Source organism: Salvia splendens, chromosome 16, assembly GCF_004379255.2.
Source record: "Salvia splendens isolate huo1 chromosome 16, SspV2, whole genome shotgun sequence".
NCBI lineage: Eukaryota > Viridiplantae > Streptophyta > Magnoliopsida > Lamiales > Lamiaceae > Salvia > Salvia splendens.
Genome location: NC_056047.1, coordinates 23,886,530 through 23,897,863, shown reverse-complemented (window position 1 = coordinate 23,897,863; position 11,334 = coordinate 23,886,530). Strand labels below are relative to the sequence as shown.

Here is an 11,334-nt window from a genome sequence, read left to right as displayed (position 1 = left end):
TTGTAGCAACACACTCCATTTTGATGGAGATTCAGGTTGATTGTTGTCATCATTATCCATTTTAAAATGTAAAATGTCAAACTCATACAAATGTGCCTCTCCACTTTCAATAACTCTTAATTTTGATATCTGCTGGAGTTATGCTTGTGAAGGTGTCTATCTTCAGCATTGCAGTATGCTTCTAAAATTGATTTGAAGTAGTAAGAATCCCCCTTCCATTATTTTTTGTTATGAGCCATCAGTATGTTGATGGTGTAGACATGAAAAGCAAAGCTTGTGCTCTTTTCCTGTGAATGAGAAATGTAATACTCCACCACTTTGTTGTTTCCTTGTCTTCAATCCATTCATTACTTTGCCATGGAAACCTCATCTCATCTGATCTAGTCATCCATCACAAATATCAATCCTATTCAAATTCTCACCATCACATGTTTAAAAGGAGAGTTGAAAAGGAAGAGTAACCTTGGTTAATATGGTTCGAATAAAACAGTTTATTGGTATTCAAGATTGAAGCAACAAACCGACATCAAAATGTGAAGTAGCAGTTTATAACGTCTGAATCCAGATCTCATGCCGACACATCATTAGCCTCTAATTCAACACAGTAAGAGATAGACAGATTATCACTAACAACCAACCAACCAACCAATGCCAATGCATCATGAAATATTCAAGGCTGCTGCTGAGCATCCAAGTATCCTGCATCAACTAGCACCTTCTCCCTCTTGGCAAGCTCAACATCCTCATCCACCATCATCTTCACCAGCTGCTCGAACCCCACCTTCGGCTTCCACCCGAGCACCCTCTTCGCCTTGCTCGCGTCCCCCCTGAGGTTGTCCACCTCCGTCGGCCGCAAGTACCTCTTGTCGATGACAACGTGGTCCTTCCAGTTGAGGCCAGCCGAGCCGAAGGCCACGGCCAGAAACTCCTCGACCGTGTGGGAGTCCTCGGTCGCAACGACGTAGTCATCCGGTTTCTCCTGCTGGAGCATCAGCCACATTGCTTCAACATAGTCCCCCGCGAACCCCCAGTCCCGCGAGGCCTGGAGGTTCCCGAGGAATAGCTTGCTCTGTAGGCCGATTTTGATCCGGCCTACAGCGCGGGTTATTTTCCGGGTCACGAAATTCTCGCCTCGCCGCGGTGATTCGTGATTGAATAAGATCCCGTTGCAGGAGAATATCCCGTAGGCCTCGCGGTAGTTCACGGTGTACCAGTGGGCGGCGCATTTGGCGGCGGCGTAGGGGGAGCGGGGGTGGAAGGGGGTGGATTCCGATTGGGGGGGTGGGGTGGATCCGAACATTTCGGAGGAGCCGGCTTGGTAGTAGCGGATGTGGGAGCGGCCGGAGGAGGCGATGTGGGAGCGGACGGCCTCGAGGAGGCGGAGGGCGCCGGTGGCGACGACGTCGGCGGTGTAGTCGGGGATCTCGAAGGAGACGGCGACGTGGGACTGGGCGGCGAGGTTGTAGACCTCGTCGGGGAGGATGGTGTCGAGCCAGCGGCGGAGGGAGGAGGCGTCGGAGAGGTCGGCGTAGTGGAGCTTCATGCGGGCCTTGTGGGCGTTGTGGGGGTCGATGTAGATGTGGTTGATGCGCTGGGTGTTGAAGTTGGAGGACCGACGGATCAGGCCGTGCACCTCGTACCCCTTCTGGAGGAGGAATTCGGTCAGGTAGGACCCGTCCTGCCCCGTGATGCCGGTGATCAGTGCGATTTTTGGTGGTTTTGGTTCAGATCTGACGGCGACGGCGGCGGAGGCCATTGGGGGAAAAATTATGAGAGTGTGTTGAGAAATTGATAGTCGGATTTATTACTTTTCTTTTTTCCTTTGCCTTTTTTCTTCTACGTCTTCCTCTTGGAGCATCTCCAATGGTTTTAAGCTAGCCACTAGCTACAACTCCTCCTGCCACTCATCAGCACTAAAAATTCCCACAACTCTTCAATTAAATCATTTTAGAGTCGAATATGAGCATCCACTTGGCGCATGTCGGACGTGAAAATCGCGTATATATAGTGTTTCGATTTTTTTTTTAAAAAAAAAGTGCTGGCCGATCGCTCGCCGATCACCCGCCTACAATGGCGGCCAGCCGACCGGCGAGCGGATCGGCCAGCGCCCGAGAATCGGCGTCCGCTCGCCGATTTGGCGCTAGCCGACTCCAATGGTTCGGCGAGCGGACCGGCCAGCGCCGGGAATCGGCTAACCGGTCCGCTAGCCGCCATTGGAGATGCTCTTATTAATTGGGAATTAATTTCTCTGTCGAACAAAAGTCACGCATAAATTAATTAGGTTAATGTATTCCTAAGAGTACAGTCAAATCAATTGCTAACTTTCTTAAATTGGTAAATCACCAACACAGTGTTAAAAATAAAATTTTGTCGAGATTATATATTGATATTTTAATATCATTGTGTTGACATTTTTAATATGAGTTACCAGAGTTTATTCGTGATTTTCATAAATTATATGTGTTTGTTGATTTAGAAAACTAATTTACGTATGATAATGCAAAATAAGGCATTTGATAAAGGATATTCCAGATAAATAATACTCCACTCGTCCCCAGTTAATTGGCATCAGTGACTTACACGGGTTTTAAGAAATGAAGTGGAATGTGAGTCCTACTTTTATACTATATATTAATTTTATAATAAAATATGAATGAAATGAGTTAGTAGAATGTAAGGTGTATTAGTAAAAAGTAAGGATGTTAATTAACGGAGGAAAAAAGGAAATTAGTGAGAGGAGGAATAGTAGTCCAGACTTGAGGTATTTAAGAAATGAGGGAACATTTTTAATTTGCTTGGAACAGATGTAAAAAGAGGCCATCTATTTTTAAGAGCAACGGAAAAGAATATGAACATCGTAGAGATTATGATGCTAAAGAAACTGAAACGAAGCAAACAATATACTACTACTACTACTATATCCCAAACATGTGAGTGATTGATTGATTGTAAGTATATTATGAAATACTAATAGAATCAGAATGAGAAGCTCAAAAATCTGGTTATATGCTTCAATTCAAACTGGAATGGCACACAAATTTGGTTGGTAAATGCAAAGAATTAGGCTGTTCTCATGATGATATGAACTCCACTGTCAGTGTCCACGATCTCACTTATCTCTCCCACCTTAAGACTAAATGTTGCTTCTTCGAAAGGCTTTTGCATTTGACCCCTTCCAAATGAGCCTGCATCAATTTCAGTTAGTTATATGGAGGAAGAAGAAAACTGCCATTAACAGAAGAAGAAACCTGTCGACTAAAAGAGAAGAGAACAGAGGGGAATTCCTTTAATGACTACATTGTGAAAAGTTGACTATAAAATGCAATACATTGCCTTATAAATAGGCGAGAATACAAGCTAAACTAAATCCTAAAATAAGCTCCGAATAACTCAGTAAGACCTTGTGTCAGGACCTACGGGCCAAGGATTATCAAGGTAACAAAATCTTGGCCTACAAGGCAAAAATGCAGAAGTCTCAATCAATTATATTCAGATATCTATCAATAATTGCATTTTTCTTTGCTAACTGAATCTTCTTAACTGGTAAAACTTATTCTTGGATCCTGAAATCAGGGAAAAGGCACTGAAGGAAAACCAAAATTATACATGGAATGATGTTAATGTTTCTTTATCGAGTTAGAAGCTAAAGACATACCCTAGCACAAAGGCTTCAATGTCAGAATTGGAAAGCTTGCATTAGCAACGTGACAATATTAAAGAAGAGAGCTGAGATTTGGAAAACACTGGGGTCTAGAATTCCAAACACAGGGTGGGCAATGGGCAAGCAATCATAAATTGGGATTGACAAACTATAACCTTTTCTGTGAACATGTACATCTTGTAATAACATCCAGAATGCTTTGAGGCACACATCAACAGAATTGGACAAAACTAAGTTTATGTATAAGGTTTAATGCCACAACAGGCTATCTGTGTCTAAGAAATCATTATTCTACATAGAACAATAAGCATATTTCGCAAGCCAGCCATACAGTTGGAATAGGAATTGGAGTTGAACCCAGTAAAGAGGAACGCAAAAGTCCTGCTCGGGGAGCAGGAAAACCAACCAAATTAAAACAGGTGTGAAGACATCAGGAACATGGGTATTTATGTCTAACTCCCATGGATCTATCCAACCACCATTACTAAAAGGCCAAATATACTAATCTAACCAAATAGAAACCTTTGATCTTACGCAATAAATGAATATAACAACAACGTACCTAATAAATTAATTTTCATTTCAATTCTAAGCCGGGTTAAGTTTCCAGCACCCTATTATCAAGCTGGGAGCCGAAATATAACTAACATTGTGGAAATAAGATATTCCAGTTGCCAACTTAACAATAAGGTGCCAGAAAGTTGACACAGGTTACATTTGAAAAGAAAATCAATTTATTAGGTATCTTTTTTTTAATATTCATGTATTATGTTAGATTTGAAAATTTCAAAATATAGGCTTTTATGAGGCCAGATAGGTAGGTACATTTGGCCTTATTGAAATGATAGATAACAAAAAACTGTCAAACAATCACACCAAAATAAGATCGCTGGCAGATGAAAGTGCATATGATAGGGCTCAATGGCCAATGCTATGCCAAAATACACATTAAAGAGACTAGTAGTTTATCCAATTAAATATTGATCAAGTCCAATCTTATAATTGTTAATTTGCTTGCATTACTTGCTACCATACATTGGCTGAAACAGCCGAGAGCCCGAGACCAAGATTAGTGTGTTACTTTCCTCAGAAAAGGAAAGGAAAAAGAGACCAGCGTGTCACTGATAAAATTAATTGTTCAGTTCAAGTCAGATAATGGCTAACTTTAGTATTGTGCTTGCACATACTATTTCTAATAGTAATAATCATACAACACTTGTGAAAAGTTATGCTAATAATTCAATCAGAAATAATCTTAAGGAGACTCAACCATTGGTTGTCGCAATTCACTATTCAAAAGTGTAATATTCCATAGATATGTTTATTATTGAAATACGATTTTGTCCTTGTTAGTACTCCCTCTGTCCCATAAATAATGTCTCAAAAGGCACATAGATTAAAGAATGCAGTTTTAGGCACTTCTAGAACAAGTTTAAGCACTTTTTGGGGCATGCATTATGTGAGTTACTGCTTGCAAGTTCAAGAACCAAGTTCTCTTTTACATGAGTTCTTTCATTTTCACAGCAATTTGCAGCCATGACCAACTAGGTACCTATTCAGCTCAAATTATGGACAACTATAGTATTCTCTTCTGACACAGTAATTTTAAATGCACCTATTTTTCAAAGCCCTAAATGAAAGAGACGCAGTTGAGCAAACAATAATGCTGTGGTGGTGATGCAGCTCCCTGTTAGTATACAAATATAAAATGAGTTACAGACTATGATTGCTGTTGTAGATACAGCGAAGTATAATATGAATAACAATAACAACAATGATGATAAGAGAACCTTGTGTAGTCCTCCTGCTCATTTATTGTCCAAGCCTAATTATACCAGTAGCCTAGTTTAAGCTTATTTTACTGATCTAAATAGCAGATATTCTACCAGCATAATGGAATTCATGTGTTCAAATTTCCCCAAGGAATCACTCTTGATAACATCTATATCACATTATAAGCAAGTGATCTCCGTAATTATGACTCAACGTACAAAAAGACATCCTTATTCAAACACCAAACCTAGGGGAATTAACACAATTAGCTCCAATCCACTACCTGGAGACCATACTACACGGTGATGGGGTTTTCCCCAATTTTGTATCTTAATTAATTTAGTAGACCTTAAAAAACTAGTAATCGGCATCAAAATCCATCTAATTTCATCGCAAAACCCTAAGTACTAATAATGAATTAAAAGCGCGAGGAGGTAGGGTAATGAGAGAAATCGGAACGGACCGAGATCGCCGCCGCGCTTGGCGGAGCTGCAGTGAGAGTGCTTGGTGGCGAGTTCCTTGAAGGAAACGTCGCCGGCAAGGATGTCTCGGCGGAGGTCCTCGAGCTGGGAAGCGGCTTGGTCACGGGTGGTGGCGGAGATGAGGATGCCGTCGGGGTCCTTCCAGGAGGACTTGCGGCGGGAGCCCTGGTGCTTGATGAGGATGTGCGAAGCCTTGACCTTCTCCGACGAGGACATCTTGGACTTTTTAGAGGCGCTGTGCTTGTGCTTATGGTGGCGGTCGGCGCGATCCGCCGACGGCTTCCTCTTCCGATCGGAATCTATTTTGGCGGATTGGGAGATTTCTCTCTACAGTGCGTTAGTGTGCGCTTCGGAAAATGGAGCAGCTGTTCAATTTATTCCCTTTTGTCAATATAATGATTAATAAATTGAGAAAATTTCAATTTAAATAACTTTTGATTTACTTGATTGCTTATAATTAAATCATAATTTTATACTACATTTTTCAATTATTTTATATAATTAAAATTTTGATGAAATTTATTATTTAAATTATGAATTTGGGTTAACTTCTTAATAAATTTAATATTATTCTATATTATTATAATTAATTTTAGATGATTATCAATGTAATTGGTGATGATATAATGACATAGATATAAAAGTCACAACAAATTTCATCAAAATTTTAATTGTATGAGATAATTGAGAAATGTGCAAAAGTTATGATTTGATTAAGGAATATTGGCCCCTCACATCATGAAATTCTCAAAAAGTTGGATTTATTTCGCGAACTTTGAACTTGACAAATTATATCACGAACTTTACTCGAGTTTGTTATTTCCTACCGACGAAAAAATTTCTGGCAAATAATATCATAATACGGATTTATTTTTTAAAATTTCTAGACAAGAGCTTCAAGTTCTTCAATCTTTGAAAATAGTTTTTCTTGAAACACACCCTCCAAAATTGTTCTTCAATCCATTAAGCGAAATTTTTAAGTCTATTAAAGTGGAATAAGGAAGAGATTGAATATCATTCACGGATACTCCCTCTGTCTGCGAATATGAGTCTCATTATTTTTTTTATGCAGAGTTTTAAAAAATGTTAAGAAAAGTAGGTGAGAAAAAGTTAGTGGAATATGAATCTCATTTATATATGTTAGTTTAAAATGAAATGTGAGTGAAATGAGTTAGTGAAATGTGGGACCTATATATAGTAAAAGTGAACCGGAATTCCTATTCACCGACAAACTGAAATGAAAAAATAGAACTTCTAATCACAGACAGAGAGAGGGAGTAATTTTTAAGTGCTCCTTCAAAGCTGGAATATATCATCTTTAAATTGCTGTTGATAAATAAATTTAGCAAGATTAATTTTGTGGGAGTAATTTTTAAGTGCTCCTTCAAAGCTGGAATATATCATCTTTAAATTGCTGTTGATAAATAAATTTAGCAAGATTAATATTGTATTGCTCTGTTCATTATATTAGGGTTGGAACATTATTTTTTACAGATGTTCCATTACAATTATTTCTTTTAAGTGTTAGAGCATCCACTACGCGGCGCGCCGGCGTCCCGGAGAGACGGGTCCGTCACGCGACGCGTTGCAGCGCGCCGACTCGTAAAGTGAGACCTCTTTGACTTTTATGTGTAAAGATTGTTTCTTTAAATTTATTAGATAAATGCAATATGTAATTAAATTTTGGAATGAAGAGAGAATGGTGTTGTGATTAAATAAATTTCATTGATTATATTTGACTAATTAAACTTGGTGTTGCACAAGTAAATGAAAAAAAACAAAAACAAATGAAAAATGCCAACAATGAATTACCAAAAAAAATGTTCCATTTAAATTTCCAAAAAAACTGAGGGAAGGTGTCCAATTCCATGGAAGGAATATGTACAAACAAGGAGGAAATTTTAACCAACCAAAAAAAAAGAAACATTTTTAAAGTGTCAATAACCTCAGAAAACCATCATCACTGGGCAATGGAGCAGGAGCTAGTCTGAGAGTTGGGCCACGAGCAGAAGCAGGAGTTAGTCCAAGAGCAGGAGCAGGTGCAGTGCCACAACAGCGGGCCTCATTCGTCTTGAGCAGCTAAGAAAAGAAACTCCTCGTGCAGTTTCTTCTACACAAAGTAAAGCTGGAGTGCTGCCAAGAGTTTCATTTACAGAGGCAGCCAAAAGATTCAAAATCCGTAGAAGGACAGCTATAAGAATATGGAAGATCGCCAAGTAGCAAATAGAGATAAGGGAGCCTGTTATGATAAAATCAAAGCAAACGGTTATCAACACCAAGATAAAATCATGCTAGATAAAGAAAAGGTTAGAAACATGTCCATGCTTGAGAGGCCAACAATAAGGAAGCTTGCTTCTAAGATTAAAGTAAAGTCAACAGTTGGGAGATGGATTAAGAATAAACAGTTGGCAGATGGATCTACACTGACTCAAGCCAATAAAATTGCAAGGATGAAATTGTGTCTGGCTTATATTCATCCAACATTAGCTGAAGGTAAACTTCTTTACCATTCATTGCACAACATAGCTCATATTGATGAGAAATGGTTCTACATGGCAAAGACATCAGACAGATACTGCCTTTTGCCAAATGAGGATGAGTCTTATAGGTCCTGTAAGTCCAAGAGATTCATCACTAAAGTGATGTCCATGGCTGATGTCAGTAGGCCACATATTGGTAGTGATGGGAAACCATATTTGATGGTAAACTAGGCTTAATGCCATTTACAGAGGACGTACCAGCCAAAAGAAGTTCAAAGAATAGACTAAAAGGGACAATTAAGACAAAGCCTATTCAATCAGTTAACAAGGAAGTCATGAAAGCTTGTCTCCTCAACCAGGTATGCCAATTTTTTCTGTCACATTACTATCAAACATTATTAATGTCATCACTTATTATATATAGACACATCATGCACATATTGTACTGACAATCAAGGCCAAGTGGTCAGCCAATGGAAGCAAGCAGACATTCATCAAACAAGATAATGCAAAACCTCATCTAAGAGCTGCTAACCAACAGTTTGAGTCACTTGCAAGTATTGATGGTTTGAATTCCATCTAATTAGCCAACCATCTAACTCCCCAGACACAAATGTATTAGACCTTGGGTATTTTAGGGGCATACAATCATTTCAAGATGACAAAATAGCCACAAATGTAGATGACTTGATGAGGAATGTGTTTACCTCATTTAAAGAACTCTAAACACAAACTCTCAATAGAGTCTTCATCACATTGCAAAGCTGTTTCACAGCTATATTAGAAGTGCATGAAAACAACAGCTACAAGATCACTCACTTAAACAAAGACAGATTGCATAGAACAGAGGGCAGCCTTTATCTCTTAGTGTTGAAGAGAGTTTGGTAAGAGAGAGTTTTGAGTACCTACAAATGCCTGAGAACAATGTTGGAGAGACATATGACATAGGGTACTAGACATACTATTTGGGGATGGAGTTTACAGTATATAAGCACCAACATATGTTTGTGTTTAAGATGTAAACTCTTTTTTTTGTTGTGCATATGCTGCATTTTTTTGTTATTGCCATAAAAAAGCTTCATCACATGGCATCAGCCTCCAAACCCTTCATATGGGTGGCTTACTAAGCATACCATGCTGTATTTTGTATAATCATTGTCATTGTACATTCTATAAGTAAATCAGTGAATGTGTTTGTATTATCACATGGCATCAGCCTCCAAACCCTTCATAGGCGGTGGCTTTTTTTGCATTTCCCAAGAAAAACTTCATCACTTGGCATATGGACAACAAACACAATACATAGGGACCTCACAATACACTTACACAGCCTCCAAACCATATACAGGGGTGGTTGACTAAGCTTTCTCTCAGATAAACTTCATCACAAGGAATATGAGACAACAACACAAGGCACAGAGGCAACACATTACACTTACACAACCACATACACCTCAATTCCCAAAGTCTCGACCTCCAATTCCCACACCATCACAAGTACAATCATTGATGGGGTTTGGAGCCCCTTCACAGCGGAAGACTTGTACAAAACAAATAAATCAGATAAGGATCTATTTGACGGATTATGCGTTTAATAAATTCACATGTTAAACATATAATTGCATACTAGAACGCAAATAATTCATGCTCAAAGAAAGTAAATCCTAAACATGAATAATACGGTTTAGAGTTACCGATTTGATTCTCCAAAGAATTGTCGATTGCTTGTTCCTTCTCCACGATGATGATCTTCAATACTAGACCACTGATCTTCTGACTGGTTCCCGAACAGTATTTCGAAATCAGTGTGGGTTGATCTTATCGAAATACTAGGACTCGAATAAAGAAGATAGAAAAATCTCAAGGAGGAAAGCTGAGAGAATTTCTGAGCTCCTCTAAAATAGAGGGGGATGAAAATTATTACTGTAAATTAATTAATTATGTCTCTCCTTTATTCTCCTATTTATATTAAGTTCATGTTTGGGCCCAATCAGGGATCTATGGAGGTTTGGATGTGGCCTCATCCAATTATCTTTTTACTAATTAAATTTAACCCACAATTTAATACAAGCTTATATTGGAATACTATTAGCAGCCACTACAGAAATAAATAATATTGCACTGCCCATCCAAATCCCAAATTACAAGTAATCTGGATTTTCATTTTTTTTAAATGTTTATTTCCCGAGCTTAAGATACAAATGGAGACAAAACAGGAGTACTGCCGGTCATTAGGGATGTCAATCGGGCCAACCCGTTCGGGTTCGGGCCAACCCATTCGGGTTGTCGGGCCATTCGGGTACGGGCTATTCGGGTTATGATTTTTTCGGGTTATAAAAGTTCGACCCTAACCCTAACCCTAACCCTTCGGGTTTCGGGCTAACCCACCGGGTTATTCGGGCCAATGCGTATTTTTAATTCTTTTAATATTTTCAAAAAATAATACGTATTTTAAATTTTCTTTAATTATATACATATTTTTAATTAATCATTCAACAATGAAATACATATTTTTTATTTTCTTTAATATTTTTAAAAAAGATTAAGTTATTTAAATTTAAATAACTTATTCATTACATAATTATTTACAAAATATCTATTAATAGTATGTTTATGTTTATGTATTTAAAACATAAATCAACACTTTGTTTCAAAATTCAAACATAAATCAATTCGTAGAAAATTAAATAAAATTTTCATAACGTGAGAGGTGCATCGTAGATGTAACAAAAATATTTTGAATTGTTGAAGAGTGAATTATCAAGATGCTAGCTAATTGGAGTAACTCTAAGTTTTCTTGAATTATGATTGGTCAAATTTAATTTATTCCAGCTGTAAATAAGTCAAATAATAATTTATCTATGTTTTTAGAATCATCAAAGTACGCATAATTCATTGACGAAGCGGCGTCAAAACACTTTGCACTATTATATTGGAA

At 38.2% G+C, this 11,334-nt stretch overlaps 2 protein-coding genes across 2 annotated transcripts; both read right to left on the bottom strand.

The window, feature by feature from the left end:
* Positions 1–473: 473 nt before the first annotated feature.
* On the bottom strand, positions 474–1,856 carry LOC121772596 (GDP-mannose 4,6 dehydratase 1). Its single transcript, XM_042169759.1, has one exon. The coding sequence runs from the start codon at positions 1,754–1,756 to the stop codon at positions 671–673; it is 1,086 nt and encodes a 361-aa protein (XP_042025693.1). The 5' UTR covers positions 1,757–1,856; the 3' UTR covers positions 474–670.
* A 1,026-nt stretch (positions 1,857–2,882) lies between these two features.
* On the bottom strand, positions 2,883–6,289 carry LOC121769985 (peptidyl-prolyl cis-trans isomerase Pin1-like). Its single transcript, XM_042166771.1, has 2 exons — positions 5,898–6,289; positions 2,883–3,185 (listed from the first exon to the last, which is right to left on the bottom strand). Exons 1-2 carry the CDS (start codon positions 6,130–6,132, stop codon positions 3,061–3,063), a joined length of 360 nt encoding a protein of 119 aa, XP_042022705.1. The 5' UTR covers positions 6,133–6,289; the 3' UTR covers positions 2,883–3,060.
* Positions 6,290–11,334: the final 5,045 nt, after the last annotated feature.